General features: G+C 44.3%; 1 protein-coding gene across 1 annotated transcript in view; it reads right to left on the reverse strand.

The window, feature by feature from the left end:
• Positions 1-13,367: 13,367 nt before the first annotated feature.
• Positions 13,368-24,751, reverse strand: part of LOC310800648 (leucine-rich repeat-containing G-protein coupled receptor 5-like) — a gene marked incomplete at both ends in the record, with an annotated part of 47,404 nt that continues 36,020 nt past the window's right edge. The window contains 5 exons of the mRNA XM_083663269.1: positions 13,368-14,359; positions 16,765-16,845; positions 19,604-19,704; positions 20,035-20,160; positions 23,006-23,077. Coding sequence (XP_083519395.1) covers positions 13,368-14,359; positions 16,765-16,845; positions 19,604-19,704; positions 20,035-20,160; positions 23,006-23,077 — 1,372 coding nt within the window. The remainder of the gene's footprint in view (positions 14,360-16,764; positions 16,846-19,603; positions 19,705-20,034; positions 20,161-23,005; positions 23,078-24,751) is intronic.

Below are 24,751 nucleotides of genomic sequence, written 5' to 3' on the forward strand. Positions count from 1 at the left end.
ACTGGATTTATTGAATACACAAGTATTACATTACATCTCAACATTTTTCTTGGATCAGAAGATTTTATTGGCATATAATGATTTCAGTTGCACTCACTGGCCACACGACACAAAGCACAAACATATTTTAATCCTGTGTTGCAGCGATCCTGGTGACAGCAGGAGAGCATCAAAGTATTAAACGCCTTGATAATGTTGACTTGGACGATATACCTCAAGGCTTAAAAATCCTTTATTCCAGAAGAAGTCACCAGGGGGCAGTATAGCATGAAACATAACATGCAGTAAAGCAAGTGTCCAGAAACATAAAGGGACCCTGAACAATAGAACAGAAAGGTCATATGGGAGCGGGTGTGATTGGCTGAAAAATCTACTCCAGTGGTTCTCTGTTGTCTTGGGGTGGGGGGGCGGGGTCTCAGGGGTGTAGAGGTATACAGATCCTTTCCAAAAAATTTGAATATCTACCATGGATGACCGTGGGCTTCAGCGGATTGTCAAGCAAAGACTATTGACTGCTGATTTTCGTCACACTATTCTAATTTCTTGAAATACTGTTTTGGGGGTTTTCTGGAGCTGTAGGCCAAAATTATGAAAAATGAAACTAAGGCTAGAAATATTTCACTTTGTGTGTAATGAATCTATAATCTATGAAAGTTTCACTTTTTGAAAGGAATTATGGGGAAAAAACTTAACTTTTCCATGATATTCTAATGTTTTGTAAAGGATCTGTAGACAGTGCAGACAGTGTGGTTGCACTGGGGTAGAGGAGGGGCCCCTTTACAGAGCAGGCTCTCCATCGTTTTGAGCCGAGAACACACCCTTGCAAATGACTCAAATTACCACCCCAGAAATACGCCTGTGTTCAAATAACACCACACATTAGATCTGAAGTAGTGCCATTTGCAATGCCTTTTTTGTAAAATAGTCAGTAGCAAACTATAACAAAATGATAATGCTTTATTACATAAAATCAACATTAAACATGTTCAAGTCAGCAGTCATTTCAGAACCACATTGAAAGAGGCAGCTCCTGTAAATACTTTGACTTATCAGGTGTCAGAGCGCTGTCCATGCCCTGATAGCTTGCTCTAGTCTATGACCTCTCTATTTTCTCCATACAATAGCCTCAGTAACTCATTCAACTGTAAAATCCAACACAATAAATATATATATAGCCTATGCAGAGTGTGTGTGTGTGTGCATGCTAGCGTGTAGGGCCCCATCAGAATTGCTTTGCGCTGGGGCCCCTCATGACTACCCTACGCCACTGGGGGGTCTCCAGCAAAAGAGGTAATTTATTTTCACTCTGCTATAATAATTCCATCCATAAGGAACATTGACAGATTATTATAATATTTTTGTCATGGGTTTCATACACCTTTTGTAATATAACATTGCGAATAAAGTCTCTGCACACCCAGGTTTGTGACAGGTGGAAGATACAACCAGTAGAACAGAACCTCTCGCACACTGTCTCGCCTTCTCAATCTGGAGAATATATTTGATTGGATGAACAGACGTTTCGGGCAGCAGATCTTCATCAAGTGTTATGGACCGCACATAGGCCTATCTCCATCTATATATAGCCTACACATCATCAGATGTCTCCATCATCCAATGGGAGAAGGGGACATAACCTGGCTGAGCACCTTGAGGTGATTACAAGTAAATGGGTAGGCTACTCAATCGGGGGGGAGAGGCATTGAATACACTTGAATAATAAAATCGACAGTGCTCAATAATCTTGAAAACATCCATATTGTGGCTGCCCTGGGTGTCTGCCCAGCAGAGGGGCACTTAGCCTGGGTGGTGGCAGCCTGGAGGTTGGGGTGGCTGGCCTGGGTATCTGTGCCCAGCGCCGCTCCCCTCTCCTCCTCTCCTCCTCTCCTCTCCCTCTCCTCTTCTCCTCTCCTCCCCTCTTCTCCTCTCCCCCTCTCCTCTTCTCCCCCTCTCTCCCCTCCTCTCCTCTCCCCCTCTCCTCTCCCATCCTCCTCCTCTCCCCTTCTCCTCTCCCCCTTTCTCCTCTCCTCTCTCCTCTCCCCCTTCCTCCCCTCCTCTCCCCCTCTCTCCTCTCCACCTTCCTCCCCTCCTCTCCCATCCTCCCCCTCTCCTCTCCCCTCTCCCTTCCTCCCCTCTCCTCTCCTCTCCCATCCTCCCCCTCTCCCCCTCCTCTCCCCCTCTCTCCTCTCCCCCTCCCTCCCCTCCTCTCTTCCTCCCCTCTCCCATCCTCTCCTCTTCTCCCCTCTCCCCCTCTCTCCTCTCCCCTCCTCTGGTTGCCCCTCTCCCCTCCCCTCCTCTGGTTCTTCTCCTCTCCCCTTCTCCCCTCTCCCCCTCTCTCCTCTCCCCTCCTCTGGTTGCCCTTCTCCTCTCCCCCTCTCCCATCTCCTCTTGTTCCCCCCACCCACCACCGTCAGCGGTCGCCTTTTATACACGGTGCCAAACGGCGCAGGACAACGTGATTGGCTGGCTCAGATTTGAACAGATCTGAGCCAGCCAATCGCGTTATCCTGAGATGACGTTATGCCCTGCGTCCCATGACCGGATGGACCATATATGGACTTCCTCCCCTAACGGCTAACATTCGCTAGTTAGCCAACCAACCAGCAGCTAACATTAGCTAGCTAGCTAGCTGACCGGAAGCGATCTTTTTTTCGGATGATGGCGAAGGCATAACCCGCCCCTGGCCCTCTCTCCCTGTGATTAGTGGCAGCGTTATAAACCATAGATAGATAGATAGATAGATAGATAGATAGATAGATAGATAGATAGATAGATAGATAGATAGATAGATATGACTATATTAAAAACATAAACACACTGGCGTCTTTCATGCAGGCTAGCAAGCGTAACTGCTGTATGTCTGTCTGACCCACTGAGTCTGACGGTCTGACCACAGACTGTAGAAAGAGATGTAATGCAGGATAGCCAAGCGAATGTGTTTGGATGGAAGTTTGACGCTAGGCCAATCAGAGGCAGAGAGGGGCGGGTTATGCCTTCACCATCATCCGAAAAAAAATATCGCCTCCGGGACAACAACGCTTCCTACCCAGCGTGAGCACGTCTTTCCGACAGGGGTGGTTGTTATGGCAACTATCATCAACAACAACAACAACAACAACAACAACAACAACAACAACAACTACTACAAGACATAAAGACCGAAATAGGCTACCTTGTTAACGTGTCTGTCGGAGACACGGCCTAACGTTAACATTTAATATGAGCCGAATATCAGCCTGCGCTCAGCTATGTATACAGGAAGTAACCCGGATATTCAGGTGGGTTGTGACGGTTGTTATTGTTGTCAAGTTAAAACTGTCTAGCTGTCAATTGTAATGCACAGTCACAGACAGTAGACTTGATCATGTGTTTGATAGGCCTATGTGAAAATGTGTTCTTCAGTGTTTTCCTCATATTACTGAACAGAGGACTTTCTTATCCTTGCCATCCGTTTTTATGAGTAGTAGCCTAAACGTGTCACCAATTGCCAATGGGCTACATGCACAACTCCACTACTTCCTGAAATTAGTACAGCTTCTTTATTTCCTGTCATCACTATTGGATGAACTGATTAATGTCAGGTGTGCTGCAGTCACAACAATGATCAGGCACACCTGTGCCCTGTACTACGAAGCTAGTTTAATGCCTTATCCGAGTAAGTTTGAGTTTAAACCTGGTTTAGCCGTACTACAAAGCAAGTTAACTTTCAATCACCATGGCAACTGACGCTGCAAAGCTAACCTGGTCGCGACCAGGTTAGCTTCAGAGGATAAGATCAAAATCCATGACAGACCCATATAATCGGCTCTCTGGAGTCACTCACCGTTCATATAAGATCGCCATATGAAAAATAGATTGCAGTCAACTGAGAATATAACAAGAAAAACATTTGTGGCTCTGTAGGCTACATAATTAAATTAAGCCTACTTACCACTTTATGTCTTAACAGCTCAACGATGCGTGGAGAAATATGATCACTATTAATCACCGCGGCGCATATCATGAATGGACCCTCAAATGGAGTGAGGGTGATATTCTCCTACATGCCAGAAAAGCCTATACATATAATATAGATATGGGATAAATATGGATAGCCCCAGCAGTTTTCTCTTTTATAGTAGGCTATTAGGCTTTATACTAGGCTATTTTATATATGAATTATTCGATCAGTGCAACCACACACATGAGTGATAGAGATCATTATTCATTGAGCATGCGTTTCTAAATCTATGGTCTAAATAGGCTTACAGATTGTGGAAATGTATAGACTGAGATTACACATTTACATGTGTTGCTGCTGCCTGTATCAATGCAGCTGTATCAATCGCTGATCAAAGTAAATCAAATGACTGATGTGAATACAAGCTGCTGCCTTAGACAGCCCTTCAGCAGACTATCCAACGCGGATTTTCATTCTGACATTAAATCGCGGATACATTAAATATCCGCTAAAACTCTGATCATGCACTGCGCTTCATTGAACGAGGAAATGGGTGTGGAAATGTGTGTGGGCGTGGATAAACTCAGCTGTTCATAATGTGATTGGCTTGCGCACCTCTTTCGCGTGGACGCGCGCCTGTGCACGAGCGAAAAACGTGCGCGTGCACAGGCAGATCCCAGGTCCACTTACCTAGTAAAAAACCAGCGTCGTAGTATCAGTTAACTAGATAGCTTTGATCCTGTTCAGTCAAACCAGATCAAAGGGACTTATCGCGGATCTGTTAAACTAGTTTCGTAGTACAGGGCTCAGATTAATCAGTTCATCCAATAGTGTAGGACAGGAAATAAAGAAGCTGTAGTAATTTCAGGAAGTAAAGAAGTTGTGCATGTAGCCTATTGTTGTATTTAGTGCATATAAGAGACCGGATTGGGTCGCATGTGGCCCGTGAACTAAGGAGATTGACACCCCTGGACTAATCTAATGTGTGTCTGCCAGCGAGTAGAAATACAATATACTGCTTCTGTTTCAGTCACACAATAAAGACACATATATCTCTCCATACTTCTGGAGGGTCGCAGAGGACCAGGGATTGAATCATGCTGCCGGAACTCACCGGAGCAGCACTCCACCCCTTTTCTCTCCATGAGAAAAGAGACGAGCAGGTACGCACACAAGCAGAGAGACACACACAGACAGACACTCGTTTTGTATATTATTATAGCCGATATATATCAGCTATATATAGCCAATATGATAATAGCCGATAAAGATACATTTCCCATTATCGGGCGATAATTGATCGGTTTGATATATATGGTGCATTCCTAGGTGATGGAAATGCTCTGATGGAGCTGGACATCAGGGCCACAGCCTGAATACAGCTATCAGACACATAAAGGAACAAAAACAACCGCATCCTGTCAGCTTTAGTAACTAAAGCCAAAATATCCAATGATTTGAATCAAAGGAATAGTTCACCCAAAAATGAAAATGCTCTTTCCTCCAGTGCCAGTTGAGACCAGGCAGGCAGAGATGCTCACAAGTCATTTTTTGCAAGTCCAAGTCAAGTCTCAAGTCTTTGAGCTCAAGGTCAAGTCTTTGAGTACGAGTCTCAAGTCCAAGTCCCAAAACAGGTGAAGTTTGCCCATACAACACACAGGGAGGTCACCAGCACAACTCCAGAGCTGCCTTCTCCAAAACTACTGAAGTCAGTGGAGACCAGTTCTTCAGAGTTCCAAAAGGACGTTCACACCATCATTGAGTGACAATCTAAACTACAGCTGATTGACCTGCAACAAATAATGGTGAATAGGTCTTTGGATTCACAGAGTGATCGTTTGGCTGTTTTTGTTTTCAAAATCTTGACTTCAGTTATTTTGGAGAAGGCTGCTATGAACTTGTGCTGGCTTTTAATCATAATAATTAGGCCACATATTACATCACTTAATGTGTAAAGCCCAAAGCACACCAATTAAACATTCTCCAACAAACATGGACAGACACAGATGTTTGTTTGCTGTGTGCCCTGGCTGTCTGTCCTTGTTTGGGGATGTTTGGTCATATTTGACATGTTCAATCCTTGTCTGTGTCTTTGCCCATGTCACACCGATAAAATATTATCCAACAACTGACAACATTCCTGTTGGCAGTTGTTGGAGAATGTTTGATTGGTGTGGCATGGGCTTCAAAATGATAATCTCAAAGATTTTCATGTAAATAAATGTCTGTTAACTCACTATCTATCTGATAGTGAGTTAACACAATGGCAATCTAGGAAGTCTGTCTCGAGAGACACTGGTGATTGAGCCTATGGCCCATTGATGACAGTCTTTGCATTTTCAGTATTGCAGCATTTATGAACTTGGTGTCTGTGGTGACACAGGGTGGGCGGAGCTAACACAATAGACTCACTCTGTAGGTTACTGTAGGTTCACAGGGTGGGCGGAGCTAACACAATAGACTCACTCTGTAGGTTACTGTAGGTTCACAGGGTGGGCGGAGCTAACACAATAGACTCACTGTGTAGGTTACTGTAGGTTCACAGGGTGGGCAGAGCTAACACAATAGACTCACTCTGTAGGTTACTGTAGGTTCACAGGGTGGGCGGAGCTAACACAATAGACTCACTCTGATAGGTTACTGTAGGTTCACAGGGTGGGCGGAGCTAACACAATAGACTCACTCTGATAGGTTACTGTAGGTTCCCGAGGACTCTTGTAGGATAACAAGCTAGCAAACAAGAGTACTGTCCCATAATGCAACACTGTTTGGATCTCACCTGCAATTACCACTCATCAACAGTGGCGTGCACAGACATTTTGGGGGGCAGGTGCTCAAGTGAAAAAAAAGGGCACCCCTCTCATAATTATTCATAAAAAATGAGGTGACATAGGCCTACAGTCAGGCCCGGATTAATACAGACTGGTGCCCCTGCGTGACCACACTTGAAGGGCCCGCCTCCTTCCAATTTACATGTCAAAAATAAAAAAAATTACTATGGCAATATAGACCACAGATTTACATGAACGTATTGCTAAAGTACAGGCTCAACACACATACTGCAGAAACATGTAAGACACAATTTACGAACTAAAAAACAATATGTGGTTTTATACAGTGAGGTCAAGTTTCACTCACTACAATGAGATGGCTACTATGGGGACTAACATCATCACACATCAATACAATTGGGCTCATTGAAACCACACGAATCTCAGCTTTCCAGTCATACCCAAATTATGTAATTCCAAGACTTTGTATTGACCCCAATATGCAGAACTATTCAAATAATGCCAAAACCATCCAGAAACTGCAGTACATCCAGAACAGCGCCGCCAGGATCCTGCTGAGAGTACGGAAGTACGAACACATCACTCCTACTCTGTTCGCATTGCACTGCCTCCCCGTCTCCTTCAGGGTTGACTACAAAATCCTCACACTCACAAATGCATAAACGGACATGCCCCCCCCTACCTACAAGAACTCATCTCTCCACAAACCTCCACCCGCACCCTCAGGTCGGCAAGCAGGCTGCTTCTCCGAGTCCCCAAAACCAAGCTCCGCACCGTGGGGGGACCGTGCCTGCTGCGCGGCCGCACCACGCCTGTGGAAGAGCCTTCCTGAACACCTCAGGGCAGCACAGACCCTGGACTCTTTCAGGACGGGCCTAAAAACCTTTTGATTTAGGAAGGCCTTCTCCTGTTAGCTTTGAACTATTGTCAAATGTATTATTTGCTTGTGATGTTTTTAACTCTGTAGCACTCTGAGATTATTTCTGAATGAAGAGTGCACTACAAATAAAATGAATTATTAATTATTAAATGGAAGGTGAAAATAACACATTTATAGGCTACTGCACACAAAAAACTGCATGGGATTATTATAAAGTGGGCATGTCTGTAAAGGGGAGACACATGGGTACCCATAGAACCATTCTCATTCAGATATCTTGAGGTAAGAGATCAAGGACCCCCTTTGAAAATGACCATCCAAGTTTTCCCCTCGCCAAAATTGAGCCTAAATTTGCCCCGGATGTTTCTTTCCTAGCCCCGGAGGTTACAAACAGCCTCTCAAGTCAGTGCTTGCAGCGAAACCCCCCTCTTTCCCCCGTCAAGTTGGTTTTTCCCATGATGACGCATCATGGAAGAAACCAACTCAGTCAGAGTGTACGAACCCCCCCCCAGTAACTCCTGTGAAGGTATTTTATTAAGGTACACGCTTCCTGTAAACCTAAATTCTGATGGCGCCGTTTTTGTATCATATGCTACTTTTATTTTGAAACTTAGAGCGGACGTAGTGATGTTGTATCTACGCTACTTGACGTAAGGTGTGCTCACCGGCCGGAAGTGAATTGACATGAAAAAGTTAAACAGACCTGACATAAAACATGTCGCTCTTCAACCTACGGTTCTTTATCTAATCAAAAGCGCCTAGCTGGAATTGGGAACAAGGTATTGTTTGTTGTAATGGTTTAATGAAGCAGTGATGTGTGGTTTTGTTTAATGTAACTGTGAAGTCAAGGCTATTGTTATTGTGACAGTTATGCTAACGTTAGCTTCTATAGACATTGGAGTGGATGGCTGTGGCTTCATGCTGATCCTAGCTTTGTAGCTTGTATGGTTAATAATATTCTGTGTGAAGATATTTTCTGAGATAAATGGGCCTTGAGCATCAAGGCCCATTTATCTCAGAAAATATCTTCACAATTAAATAACATAAGATCATTTCATAGTTGTAGCTACTGTGATGCTGTGCATGTTGGTGCATGTCATTTGTTTGAATAATTTCATAGTGAGATGATGAGCTCGTGTGGAGAGGAGGTGGTGAGGAGTGAAGCAGAAACATTATGTAATGACACACTAAGACAATAGTAACTGATAATTTGGTCCTGCATGATTAGCCTACTGATATTTTCTGTTTGTTTTTTTCTCATCTCAGCCTGAGGGGAGTGGAGCAGAGCAAAACAGAGGACACCAGACCACAGCAGAGGAGAGTTGAGGAGACCAGACCAGACCAGAGGATGAGGAGGGGAGGTGGTGAGAACTTCTTGTAAGTGAAAGAGGCTAATGCTGACATTTATCAATTCATGAATTTGCTAAGTGGACTCCTGCCAGAACCCTATCAAGCACCTCTGGTGGTCCCTGGACCTCACTTTGAGACCCACTAATCTTGTTCTTCTGTATTCATCTCAAATGACTCACAACATGGGTATTTACGGATTGGAAAAACCAAAAATTTTTACCCCGCCTCACCGTCGGCTTACCGGGCTAAAGCCCCCAATGTCTTCAGGACCTAGAAACGCCCCTGCGCCTCCCTAACAAGCTAGCATGAGATGGTTGAGCATGAGATGGTTGGGACCAATGGATGCATTGGGCATTCTAGTTTCTGAGGATATCAGTATCTTCACTCTAGCCTTAAAAACGAGTCCGCTACAGCCTCTGATACACAGTCATGTTGGCCGCGGACGTGTCTTGCAAAAAGGGCACTTATCATTCAAAGGACAAAAGGGCAGGTGCTTGGGCACCACCTGGGATCTATCTGTGCACGGCCCTGCTTATCATCCAAGATAATACAACTGAACTCTTAAAGAGATGATCACTTCAAGTAATGTCCTTAACCCAGGAGTGTCCAAACTTTTTTGAATGGGGGCCAGATTAGATCATGTGAAAATAACGGGGGGCCAGCTGCCTCTCGCATTATGGGTAGCTGGAAAATAAATAAAACATCACAAACAATAGAATTGTACTCTAAGGATTTTGTTTACCATCTGAAAACATTAGTTCTGGCTGTGCTGTTCCTACTTGGTGCTTGTCTACAAACTGTATGATAGTGCTGTCATTGTTATGTGAAAGTAAAAAATACAAATTGAACTTGCTTGATTAACCAATACTGTGTGAAGAGCCACATATAGTATATTTTGAGAGACAAGCCGAGGGCAGCTTAAAATGGGTCCGCGGGCCGCAATTGGCCCCCGGGCCGGACTTTGGACATGTCTGCCTTAACCAGAGTAACTTGTATTAACTATGCAGGTAGGTAGAAATAAACTCCACTATATTAATACACTTATTTTTTTAAACATAATGTACATTTTATTGAATGATTGAACAGCTCAGATTTAAGTTTTTGATCTTTGGCAAAACTCTAAGGCTATTTACATTTCCAGTCCACACATCTGAGTTATGTCTCCATACTGATCACAAACTGGCATCAAGTTAATGGGTCTCCTCATCAGAACCACATGAGAAGTAGAGGAAGAAAATGAGAAGAAAATATGTGAAACATAAACACAAAACAATAAAACATGAATTAGGCTACATTTAAACAGGTAGTATCCTATTCTGATTATTATTCCCCGCCCAATAGGATGGGCTACCCTAGTCTATATTAAAATAGGAAAACATTAGTTTGTGTTTCCTATAGGAGTTTAATAAGTTCAGTGTAAAAATTGAAGCATACAGTAGCTATGAGTTTGTTTATACAATATATATATATATGGTATAAAACAGGATTTCCCTTGCCTTGATTCTGACAGAGTTGGATGGTCTAAGCATGGTGACGAAAGTATCAAAACCATAAACGCACAGCAAACATTACGTCGTCGATCAGAGGTTGAATCAGTGTCGGGCCTGGAGGTTGATTCGACGTGGATTTGATAGGCTGATATGAAAGTTTATCTGACCGACCGTCATTTCAACGCCTCATAGACTTGTCAATCCAAGTGATCACCACAAGGGGGATATTCAGCTATTCTGCTAGGTTTATGCACACTGTGCATTCAGCAGTGCTATAGTATACTGCACATCATACATGCCCCGGTAAAAAAGGGGAAAAAAATGGAACACAGATCTCTCACACTCCAACACCGCACTTTACTGACAGAACTAACCTACCACTGAAATTATACCAAGCACATTGCACATATTTAAACGGTTTTAGAGGAGACCGTTTTCTCACAGTCTCTGTTTGTTTCTGCTGTTTGTGCACGTCTGTACCACAGGCTACACAATCAGGTATATATTTACATCACGTACAATAATGTAACATATATGTTGACTGTGACTGTGTGCGTCAGCAAGCAGGTAGAGCTCTAAGTACTTGTGTTATTATGCGCGTTACTGCAGTAACTCAATTCCTCATTTAACAGTATTACGCTACAGCAGTGTTGGGCAAGTTACTTTCAAAATGTAATATACTACATATTACTAGTTACTTTCATTTGAAAGTAATAAGTTACTTTACAATATTACTCTCTGTGTAGAGTAACTTGTTACTTATTACACTACTATTGCATTACTTTCACCAAAACAACCGCAATAGCAGAATGACAACGCCGCTCCGGAACCATCCCGAAAAATAATTTCAACTGCCTTGAAGTCAGTGTAAACAATCCAAAATTCTAAATGTTATTCTTTTCCTTTGTTATTGTCATCTATAGTGGTTATTTGCATAAAAACACAGTTTGATTAGGAAATCATTGTATCTTTATTTAAGTATATGCTTTGATTAAAAAAACAAAACTCAATTACTTGACAAAGTAACTAGTATAATATTACTGAAATCCTATAAGTAATAAGTTATATTACTGAGTTACTGCTAAAAGTAATATATTACATGTAATATGTTACTTTTGTAATGAGTTTAATACTGCCAACACTGCGCTACAGTATTAACCATTATGGTGTCCTGGAAGTTTCTTGCTGGCAGCACATAGCTACAATATCAATCTTTTTTTGTTAAAGATCATGTCTTCATGTCAGCAAATGGTCAAAATAAAGTCACGCAGGAGGCGGAAATGTTTCCCGGAAGTTTCTATTCAGTTACACACTCTAAATATTCGTTTCATGCTAAGATCATGTTTTCATCTGTGCAAATGATAATACTAATAATCATAATCATAATAAAGTCACGCCTTGATCTGACATCAGTCAGGAAATGCTTGCTGGGCAACTGCTGCCTAACCCTAACTGCTGCTTGGACTTCTTACATTTCTTTTGGGCATTTTGCCTTTATTAGGACTGTGCGCAGACAGGAAAGGTGGGAAGAGAGAGGGGGTGACATGCGGCAAAGGACTAAAGCTTGTATTATGCTCACCCTGCCGTGAAGGGCGCGGGGGTGGAGCGAGGGCCGGGCGCGTCAAATGACGTAAATTTGTTGGGCGTGGTTGGGCGCTACCTCCGTCGGGCGCTCGCCTTGTGCCTGATTTTCTTTCTCACAGCGCGAGCAACGCACGGCTTCTCTCCAAACATGTCCGCTTTCAAGCCACTGAGCCCTGAACACTGAGCTGTGTTTTCGCCACATTTCTTGACCCATGTGGTAGGCTATAAACTTTGATTTGCAACTGTTCGTTTTTAGTCATTTCACCAAGTAAATGTGTTGTGTTGAGAGCATTATTGAGAGAGATTAAAAGCAGCACAGAGTAGGCAATCAGGGCTGAGAAGTAAAACGGCTTTCAGTAAAAACAAGTTTGGTGATTCCTTCATGTACTGATGTGGGGTCATTTGGGAGTGAAAGCGCACTCAGTACTGCACAGCGTTTAATTGCGACTTTTCACGGGCTGTTCTCACCATTACCATTGTACAATACATGCTGATCACTTTCTGAGTATAATGGCATCAGCCCCAGCGCGGGGTCTGCACGGAGACTCGCGGAGACTCGCGGGGCCCCACTCCCACGGAGCTTTGCTCGAGTATAATTCAGCCTTTAGCCTTTGTGATACTACCAGGTGAGCCACCAGGACGCCCGCTGAGCTGCTTGGACTTCTGTACCTTTGTGGTGTCACAAAGGTTCAGAAGTCCTTTTTGTAAGAAATAACAGACTAACAAAGTGCTTTGTTTTTTTCTTAAAGCGGTTGAGTGATTAATACCGGAGAGTTTTCCCTACCTGTAGCCCTTCACGTTTCACATCAGTGATGTCATTTGTGTATGAATGACATCACAGATCCACAACTTAACTCAAATCAACTTTCAAAAACTGTCAAAATAAATGAATGCCTGCAAAACTGTTTACGGTTTTCGGATATACTATTGATTCTGTCTGATAAAATGCTGGTTGAAAATGGGTGGAGTCTCAAAGACACAGCGACAGAAACAACCTGTTCTTGGAAACACTCAGAGAGATGCATGCTGGGAAATGAAGGTGTGAAAATGGATTGAGAGTGTTTTTGGTGCATGACACCACACAGCTTTGACATGACCTCAAGTCATCAAATAAATCAGTGGACAGTGTAGAATATGAGACTTTAAAAAGTCAGTGTAGAATATGAGACTTTTAAAAAGTCACTGTAGAATATAAGACTTTTAAAAAGTCAGTGTAGAATATGAGACTTTTAAAAAGTCAGTGTAAACTATGAGACCTTTAAAAAGCAAAACAACCTTTGTGACTCGACTTCATTGAGACGCAGTGAGACAGCGGCAGAGAGAAAGGCCTCTTACAAGGAAACACAGACTAGGGTTTGCATGGACGTACAGGACAGATTGTCCGCGTCCTCTGAGCTCTCGGCCAAACGTCCGGTGTCCTGCTCCTTCTTCAGCCGGTAGGCCGCCCCCTGCTGGACAAGACGGTGAAGCTCTTCTCTGAAATGCGGACTGAGGAACATGTAGAGTAAGGGATCCAGACAGGCGGGGAAGGCCGTGAGGAGCAACACCACCGCCTCCTCCACTTCCGGGCCGGGGAGGTAAGGCAGGCGGAGCAGGGAGGAGAGGCAGACGAGGGTCGCAGACGAGCAGAGCAAAGTGTTTGTGAGGAGGAGAAACCTGGTCAGTTTGGTGGCTCTGTGCTGGACACCTGGCAGCTCTAACGTCACTCTCTCACGATGACGCCGGCGAAAAGTGTGTGTGACGGTCATGAACAGGTAACAGAAGGCGTTAAACGACACCAGGGCCGCGTTGTAGCTCTGACACACTGAATGTGTACGAGAAAAGCACCCGCAGGGAGAGGAGAGGCTAAGAGTCAAGGCGGTAACAGCCAGAGCCAGGGTGCAGCAAACCACCGAGGTGACCCGTACGCCCACGCGCCTCTGCCACACCGCGGTCCGGCTGAAGTCGTAGCTCGTAGAGTTTCTGTGCTCGAAGAAGACGACGGCCAGCATGAGGAAGACGCAGGCCTCGGAGGACAGAGCGAAGAGGAAGTGCATGACTCCGGATCCTGGACCCTCGGTCTGCGTCCACGCCGGGTCCAAAGCCTCGAAGCAGCCCGCGGTTTCAACGACCGCCACATCCAAGGTGGCGCCGGAGAGCCCCGCGAGGAAACGGAGCCAGAAGAGAACGCCTAGAAGACGCTGGGCGGGAGGTTTAGATGCTGAGGAGAGGAAGATGGAGACCAGGACCAGGATGTTGAAGGTGATGGAGAGGATGGAGATGCAGCACACGCTGAACCGAAGCAACCGGGGAGCGGAGGAGCTCTGACACAGCCGGGGTGGAGCTGGAGACAGAGACAGACGGAGGTAAGAATCCTGAACACCAGCTAGCTTCAGTCTTTGTCTTACTAAACAGTCACAATTTAGAGGGTTTAACTGTGTGACTTGTGATGATAGGTTATACATCAGTATATGAAGACCCTGCATGTTATTACCAGCTGTGACGGCATGTGGGTGTGGGCAGGTGTGTCATTATGTCTGTGGACAGAGTTAGTCAACGCTATAGCATCACAACCGTGCAAGATGCAGTCACAACACTTTACAGGTGTGTAGTTCACATCACAACACTTTACAGGTGTGCAGTTCACAAGATGCAGTCACAACACTTTACAGGTGTGTAGTTCACAAGATGCAGTCACAACACTTTACAGGTGTGTAGTTCACAAGATGCAGTCACAACACTTTACAGGTGTGTAGTTCACATCACAACACTTTACAGGTGTGTAGTTCACATCACAACACTTTACAGGTGTGTAGTTCACAAGATGCAGTCACAACACTTTACAGGTGTGTAGTTCACAAGATGCAGTCACAACACTTTACAGGTGTGTAGTTCACAAGATGCAGTCACAACACTTTACAGGTGTGTAGTTCACATCACAACACTTTACAGGTGTGTAGTTCACATCACAACACTTTACAGGTGTGTAGTTCACAAGATGCAGTCACTACACTTTACAGGTGTGTAGTTCACAAGATGCAGTCACAACACTTTACAGGTGTGTAGTTCACAAGATGCATTCACAACACTTTACAGGTGTGTAGTTCACATCACAACACTTTACAGGTGTGTAGTTCACAAGATGCAGTCACAACACTTTACAGGTGTGTAGTTCACAAGATGCAGTCACAACACTTTACAGGTGTGTAGTTCACATCACAACACTTTACAGGTGTGTAGTTCACATCACAACACTTTACAGGTGTGTAGTTCACAAGATGCAGTCACTACACTTTACAGGTGTGTAGTTCACAAGATGCAGTCACAACACTTTACAGGTGTGTAGTTCACAAGATGCATTCACAACACTTTACAGGTGTGTAGTTCACAAGATGCAGTCACAACACTTTACAGGTGTGTAGTTCACAAGATGCAGTCACAACACTTTACAGGTGTGTAGTTCACAAGATACAGTCACAACACTTTACAGGTGTGTAGTTCACAAGATGCAGTCACAACACTTTACAGGTGTGTAGTTCACAAGATGCAGTCACAACACTTTACAGGTGTGTAGTTCACAAGATGCAGTCACAACACTTTACAGGTGTGTAGTTCACAAGATGCAGTCACAACACTTTACAGGTATGTAGTTCACAAGATGCAGCCACAACACTTTACAGGTATGTAGTTCACAAGATGCAGTCACAACACTTTACAGGTGTGTAGTTCACAAGATGCAGTCACAACACTTTACAGGTGTGTAGTTCACAAGATGCAGTCACAACACTTTACAGGTATGTAGTTCACAAGATGCAGCCACAACACTTTACAGGTATGTAGTTCACAAGATGCAGTCACAACACTTTACAGGTGTGTAGTTCACAAGATGCAGTCACAACACTTTACAGGTTTGTAGTTCACAAGATGCAGTCACAACACTTTACAGGTGTGTAGTTCACAAGATGCAGTCACAACACTTTACAGGTGTGTAGTTCACAAGATGCAGTCACAACACTTTACAGGTGTGTAGTTCACAAGATGCAGTCACAACACTTTACAGGTGTGTAGTTCACATCACAACACTTTACAGGTGTGTAGTTCACATCACAACACTTTACAGGTGTGTAGTTCACAAGATGCAGTCACAACACTTTACAGGTGTGTAGTTCACATCACAACACTTTACAGGTGTGTAGTTCACATCACAACACTTTACAGGTGTGTAGTTCACATCACAACACTTTACAGGTGTGTAGTTCACAAGATGCAGTCACAACACTTTACAGGTGTGTAGTTCACATCACAACACTTTACAGGTGTGTAGTTCACATCACAACACTTTACAGGTGTGTAGTTCACATCACAATGAAGGCCGAGGTTGAAGATGGGTCCGGTCCGAGGAAGGGGGCCGGAACTAGCCCCCCCCCCCCCCCCCCCCCCCCCCCCCCCCCCCCAACACTAAATACTACTCAAACTCAAACAAAACTGAAATCTTATGGATTATAACTTTAAGCTACCGACTATCCTTTAGGGAGCACCAACTGGTCCTATTAATCACTTTGTAGTGGTAAGTGTCACTTCTTTCAGATGGAGGATATCTGCTTTTAGAACAAACCTCTGTATCGTCCCAGCAGACAATCTTGTTTGTTGATTGAGCTTAGCTAGACTTAGCTAGACATTATTGTCTGTAAAGCCCTCTGAGACATGCTTGTGAATTAGGGCTATACACATAAACTTGACTTGACTCACCTGGTGTGGGGGAACAGCGGACAGACTGTGGTCTCTTCTCAACACTGAACTCCATGCTCAAGTCCTCTGGATCACAGCTTTCTATGAAAATATGACATGTAAGAAGTAAGTAAGAAGTAAGTAAGAAGTAATCCCTTTCAAGTGAAAGGAAAAGCAACAACAGTTCCACAAAGCTCATGCGCACTCACGCATGCTCTTCCACCATGAGTGCTTACAGGTTTCTAAGTCAGAGTGCATATTATTATAATGAGAGTACATATTATTATTATGAGAGTACATATTATTATAATGAGAGTACATATTATTATAATGAGAGTACATATTATTATTATGAGAGTACATATTATTATAATGAGAGTACATATTATTATTATGAGAGTACATATTATTATAATGAGAGTACATATTATTATTATGAGAGTACATATTATTATGAGAGTACATATTATTATGAGAGTACATATTAGTATGAGAGTGCATATTATTATAATGAGAGTACATATTATTATGAGAGTACATATGAGTGCATATTATTATAATGAGAGTACATATTATTATGAGTTGGGGCTTGGCCAGCCCCGGCTGGGTCACCTGGGCGAGGGTGTATGATGTTGCGAGACCCGAAACATCCTATGACCCCAGGGTACATCACTGAGGATACGTCCCAGTTATTTATTTTTTATTTTTATTTTTTTATTTTTTTTATTTAACCTTTATTTATACAGGGTGTGCCCTTGAGAGCATGCTCTCATTTTCAAGGGAGCCCTGATTACAATATGCACACATACAGTACAGCAGTTACATGAATACAAACAAGAATAGATAAAAGAACAAAATAAAAAAAAAAGAAGAAATATACAATTATATAAAACATCATAGAAAACAAGAGCATCTGTTGCATAGGGTACCCTCAATGAGCACTCTAAAAGACTCCAAGGGGACTAAGTGGTCTAGTTTTAAAAAGCTCTGGAGTAAGTTCCATTTGTTAGGGGCATAAAAGGAGAATGCAGTCTTTCCTAGCTCAGTCCTTACGCGGGGTACAGATAGACTGATGAGTGATTGAGAGCGTGTATGATAGCATGTGTTGTTCAGACTAATGAGTGAAGACAAATAAGAGGGAAGCTTCCCGAGCAAGGCTTTATAAATAAATAGAAGGCAGTGTTGTTCCCTTCGAGCCGACAGGGAGGACCAGCCTACCTTCTCATATAAAATACAACGATGTGTAAGAAATGTATCACCTGTTATAAAACGCAGGGCACTGTGATACACCGCATCAAGCGGCCTCAAAACAGAAGCTGCAGCATGCATATACACGACATCACCATAATCAAAAACAGACATAATTAATGATTGAACAATGGACTTCCTAGTACAGAGTGAGAAGCAGGATTTATTCCTGTATAGAAAACCAATTTTTCCTCTTAACTTCTTAGCGAGGTGTTCAACGTGGTTCTGAAAGGACAATTTGGAATCCAGCCAAATACCAAGATATTTATATGAGTCAACAGTTTCAATTTGCACACCATGGAGTGTGCGAATACAGAAACTGTTGATGCCATCAGTGGACCGAGAGAACATCATTGATTTGGTCTTGTCTGAGTTTAAGACAAGTTTATGGATCAGAAGAGACCTTTCAAAGTTAATAAAAGCAGTCTGCAATTTTGCATTGGCTTGTGCTGGGGTGTGACCAAAACAATATAGAATTGTATCGTCGGCATAAAAATGGACGTTACAATCTACAGAGGGGAGTACAATATAATTGATATAAAGAGTAAACAATACTGGACCTGAAATAGACCCTTGAGGGACCCCCTTGTTTGTCGAGGGAGGAACCCGGCCGGGTGGCAACCCACAGAGCCCGGTCCCTCTACGTACCAGAGCCCTCCCCTTCCCCCGGTCCCAGCAGAGTAGTTCCGGAGCAGCGGATTGAGTGGCCCTGACCACGTGACCACCTTCGACCCTCCCTGTAGGGCTGACCGTGGGTAGCTACTGGGACGTAAGTTGGGGCTTGGCCAGCCCCGGCTGGGTCATACTATGGGTTATGCATCCATGCGATGTTTTTTTTCTTTATTAGTTAGCCTGGCCTAGCCAGTGACTCATAGGAATAGACTATGTGACAACCAGGAAAGACTAGTGACTACTGGAGAGTCAGTTGACAGCCGGAACAGGGACGGCACCCGGGTAGCAGTATGGGTTAGCTCCCCAGCCTGCGTCTTCCGTGAGGAAGAAGCCCAACAACCCACGAGAGGCCTTTTAGGAGGGCCATTCAAGCCGCAAGTGGAGACTGCAGTGCCACCAAGTACTGGTACTGCATGGTGTCCACTAAGATACCATCACCTCGGAATGAGATGTTTGGAGCGGGGGAGTCTGGTGCAGCGCACAGGTCGTAGACCTGGTGAGACGAGGGAGGAACCCGGCCGGGTGGCAACCCACAGAGCCCGGTCCCTCTACGTACCAGAGCCCTCCCCTTCCCCCGGTCCCAGCAGAGTAGTTCCGGAGCAGCGGATTGAGTGGCCCTGACCACGTGACCACCTTCGACCCTCCCTATAGGGCTGACCGTGGGTAGCTACTGGGACGTAAGTTGGGGCTTGGCCAGCCCCGGCTGGGTCACCTGGGCGAGGGTCTATGATGTTGCGAGACCCCAAACATCCTATGACCCCAGGGTACATCACTGAGGATACGTCCCAGTTATGCATCCATGCGATGTTTTTTTTCTTTATTAGAGTACATATTATAATGAGAGTACATATTATTATGAGAGTACATATTCTTATAATGAGAGTACATATTATTATTATGAGAGTGCATATTATCATACTGAGAAAAGTGTGACTCTTACTGATGTGGTCCACACTGTCAGGGCTCCAGGCGTAGAGGCTCTTTGAGCTGACACAGTGAAGAAACACACAGCACTGTGAGGCAAACGGCATCTCTGCCACCCTGGGGAAAAACACACAAAGTCCGTACAATGCAAAAATATCCCTGGAATAGGGATAGCTGTGAGGCGACAGCTCTACCACTGAGCCACCATGCCCCCCGACTATCTATCTATCTATCTATCTATCTATCTATCTATCTATCTATCTATCTATCATCTATCTATCTATCTCTATCTATCTATCTATCTATCTATCTATCTATCTATCTATCTATCATCTATGTATTTATCTATAATCTATCTATCTTAAAGGAGTAATCAGTAACTTATTATACTTCCTGAGTAATTTGCCCAACACTGTCAGCAGGCGGGGCTATGAGCAGGTTGGTTACCTGAGCTTGGGCAGGTGGTGGAGGGGCAGGGTGGCTCTCAGCTGCAGGTTCCCAGCCAGCTTCAGATGGCTGAGGCTCTGCAGACCCTCCAGGGAGATGGAGGAGAGGTGGTTGGAGGTGAGGTCACTGAGAGAGAGAAACCCAGAACAACCTGTTTGTCGCACATGTCACGTGTTTGTTGAAAATAGTTTTGTGTCTGATCTGAGTTCAGAGCTTCTCACAGTCACTCACAGCGATCTGAGGTCTTTCATGTGCCGAAAAGTTCCTGGACGGACCTGATGTATGGAGTTATGACGCAGATATCTGGAAAGATAAAACCAGTTCCATCCGGCTCAATCAAGAGTATAATTGAAGACAGTAATATCTATTGGAATATGACATGCAAAAGTGAAACGAAGCTAATCGAATGTAAACAGATCACTTGCATGTTTTGCAGCTTTCTGCAGCTGCTGAAGCTGGGCAGACTCTGGATCAGGTTATGTGACAGATCCCTATAGACAGAAAACAGGTTATATGGAATGTTTGGGTTATATTATTATGAATATACATGGGTGCGTCTTGTAAGCCCATGTGGATTTGGATGATGGCAGTAAAAATATTATAAACCTCATGGTCCGTTTACAGAAGAAAATTAATCATGCCAGCAAATAGCCTGTATCTTGACTAATGTCATTAAGATTAAGCTGTTTCTAGCATGAGCAGATCCAAATTATAACAAGGAATCAGAAAATATTTCACCCCCCACGAATGATGCAGACTTTCAGTTTAGTTCATTTGATACTTCTTTAAAAATGCATGCTACACAACACGCACTGGCTCAGATACCTACAAGTCAGAGATGTTCTATCCAAGATTCATGACTTCAAAGCACACCCAAATGAACATGCCTATTTCAATGCTTTGCTGAGCCCTCCTCACTCCAAGCATCTCATTTCTAGATTTGTATGTCTGTTTGACAACTGCACCATGGCCTCTACTGAGAGGATTAGAGAAGCGTGGCAGGGGGAACTTGGCATTGACTTATCTGACATTATATGGGGTAGGAGTCTGTCTGTGATACCACTCTGCTCAGTTAATAGTATAAAATTAAATTAAACTGATCCAATTTAAAGTCGCTCACCGTCTTCACTATTCTAAGCATATGTTGCACAAGCTTTACTCTTCTGTCTCACCACTGTGTGACAGGTGTCAGAGGGCACTCTGGCTCATGCCTTCTGGTTCTGCCCTTCACTGACAGGATTCTGGGCTTCCAAAATATTTGACTGGTACTCTAAGGCCTACAAAATAACCGTTCAGCTGGAGGCAGAACTCGCCATCTTCAGCTTCTCAGAGTCCTCTCTGATCTTCCCTACAGCTGTGCAACAGTCTCTGACACAGGGGACAATTGTTGCCAAAAAGGGAAAGTTTGATGGAATGGAACTTCACCTCTCCACCTTCTTTTCAATTGTGGTTGACGGATATGATGTCTGTTATACAGCTGGAGAGACCCAGGTTCCTGAGGACCAACTCACTTAAAGCCCCAATAAGCATTTTTTTCACCTTAACTCATTCAGTGCCAGCCACTTTTGGAGAACGGATGCTCCCAGTGCCAGAGTTTTCAGAGCGTTTTCAGTGATTTCTCGAGGCCCACAGAATATTGTGTGATATTACTATGTAAACACCGAACACGCACAAGAACGAGCTGGCTCTATTGTATCATCAGCAAAAAAAAGTTTATTGATACCATTTTCCGTTCTTTAGTTATGAGCCGGAGAAGATAGGTTGTTTTCAGCGTTTTCAGGCTTTTCAAATTATTAGCTGAGATAATCCGCCTTTTGTGAAATGCAGCATTTCAAGCACATTCACTGAGTCTGAAGATAATATTTTCTGATGTAGTGACGTAGTTGTTGTGTGATGCCCTGCGTGCACCACCCCCCTCCCCCCCTCCCCCCGTAAACTCCTCCCCACACTGCACACAGCCTCACGCAACCATTATATTTTCGGAGTGCTGCGTTTGTGTGCTGCTGTCGGCTCTCAGCGCCACAGCAGGGAAGAGCCAACCCGGATTGCTGAATGGTTTGGCGTCAGGGGCTGCTTTCCTGTCTGCTAATCGGGTGGAGAAACTATACAGACAGACAGACAGACAGACAGGGACAGAGGGGCTCAGTTGTGAGCGCGGATTGACTCCTGTTCGGAGCCAATGTCAGCTCCCGCGACAGAGCAAATGGCTCTGGGAGCATGCATCGGGTTGTCTTTGATCCACGGCTTTTGAGGCTGTTTCTCGGACCTGTCTCTAATCTGGACTGCACCGAGCAAGCACTGTCGCCACCTAATGAGTCCGTAAAATAGGTTATACACCTCCAATAGCTACTATAGTTGTACAGGAGCTGCGGAAGGCTTTGATCGACGTCCCACCGTCAAAAAACGCATTGGACGTCGAAGGACGTCCGTGGCATTCTACGTCACTATTTAATTGGACGTCGAAGGACGTCCATGGCATTCAATGAGTTAATATAACAGCTTTTTAGTCATTGGAGATGGTACAGTGACTTATAACAGAGAGAATGTCGCCTCTATGGTCACACAGCGCCCTCCAAAGGCCTCTCCTGGGACTAAGCATTTTCATGCCTGCGTCCCGGAGGCAGCTTGGAGGCACATGCGCTGTACAGCTGAAGCGCTGTGTTCAGTAAAACAAGGAAGTAACTCGATGCGGATTTGCTACGAAAATGACGTTTCACGTAACTATGGATTATTATTTCATCACATGGTGAGTACCCGATGTCACAAGATGTACATAGAGCTTTCTGGCGCTGTGTTTTGTTGGCTTTGAACAGCGATATCGATACCGATGCTATTGCACCCAGAGGGCGCAGTTTCCCCAATAGCAAAACTAGGAAAAGTTGCTGAATGGGGCTTTAATTTTTTTTCTTTTTTTTTTAAATTAAAAAAAAATATTTTTTATTTTTGTCGTGAGGTGTGAGTGTAAGCTTACAGCGTGTGCAGGCTGGGCAGCTGCTGACAGAGGGAGCTGGGGATGGAGGAGATGTGGGTCGCTGTGATGGAGCTGAGAAGAGAGAAACAGTCAGTCAGGTCAACTCATCTGTCAAGGGTGGAAGTAACTAATTACATTTACTCACATTACTCTAGTACTCTTTGAATTCTATCCTTTTAGAATCACATGGAAAATATCACAGCTAATGCTTTATAGACCTTTTTCACAGCAGCCCAGGCCCATTTTCTAAAGAGGAATACAGTAGGTTTAAAGGTGGTATTATGCTCACCCTGCCGTGAAGGGCGCGGGGGTGGAGCGAGGGCCGGGCGCGTCAAATGACGTAAATTTGTTGGGCGTGGTTATTCGCTACCTCCGTCGGGCGCTCGCCGTGTGCCTGATTTTTTTTCTCACAGCGCGAGCAACGCACGGCTTCTCTCCAAACATGGACGCTTTCAAGCCACTGAGCCCTGAACACTGAGCTGTGTTTTCGCCACATTTCTTGACCCATGTGGTAGGCTATAAACTTAGATTTGCAACTGTTCGTTTTTAGTCATTTCACCAAGTAAATGTGTTGTGTTGAGAGCATTATTGAGAGATCAAAAGCAGCACAGAGTTGGCAATCAGGGCTGAGAAGTAAAACGGCTTTCAGTAAAAACAAGTTTGGTGATTCCTTCATGTGCTGATGTGCAGTCGTTTGAGAGTGAAAGCGCACTCAGTACTGCACATAATAGCGTTTCATTGCGACTTTTCACGGGCTGTTCACTTTCTGAGTATAATAGCATCTGCCCCAGCGCGAGGTCTGCACGGTGACTCCCGGAGACTCGCGGAGCTCCACCCCCATGGAGCTTGCTCGAGTATAAGAGCACCTTTACTCTGAGGCGTTAGTAAGGTTTCGGGACCTGGGGGCTTGACGCAATGGCAGGAACCAGCAGCCGGTTACCGGATACGTGTGCGCCAGAAAAATGTGTAGCTAACGGTTAGTTATCTAGAGCTTGATAACACGAGGTGACTAAAAAGTTACTTGGCACAAAAATGTTTTAAAACAAAACATTGATGCAATATGGCATGGCCGCCACGGTCGCCATTCGTGGTGACTAGTTAGCCTACACAACGCGAATCAGCGTTTCAACGGGGGAACGATTAAAATGTGGCACGTATCTGGTATACATACGTCTAGGGCGGAAAGAGGAAAGAGGTGTAATTCACAAATGAAGGGCTTCTCGGGAAGAGCCTGGTGACGCGAGGTTACTCTGAGGTAGAGATGCATGATATTGTATATATATATTTTTTTGCTGATATCTGATATTCCGATATTTTCCAACTCTTTTAGCCGATTTACATACAATGCTTTTCAAAATGTACACATTCACTGGGCAAAATAAAACTAGAACAATTGCACCGCGGATATATGCCTCCGCCGACATCCATGTCTGTCCAGACTTTGACTTTTGAGCCAAATGTGAAGAAATTCTGTCAAGGTGTTACTGAGATATGGCGTTACCGAGCTTGAAAATGGCGTTCATGAGGTTTTCTTGTGACACTACCCAGCACCCACTTATACACCGCTACCCACCTCACTGATGATGTCACTTCATCACTTTCGTGACTCACAGACAGACACCGCCCACTTAGACAATTTGAACTACTAGGCATCTCGCGCGCTATAGGCTCGGCCGCTTCGTGACCTTGCCCGTTGCTCACTTGCTCTAATGACATCACTGATGGCCACTGCATGTCGCTGCCTCG

Source organism: Poromitra crassiceps (assembly GCF_964638095.1).
Source record: "Poromitra crassiceps genome assembly, chromosome: 30".
Lineage (NCBI taxonomy): Eukaryota > Metazoa > Chordata > Actinopteri > Beryciformes > Melamphaidae > Poromitra > Poromitra crassiceps.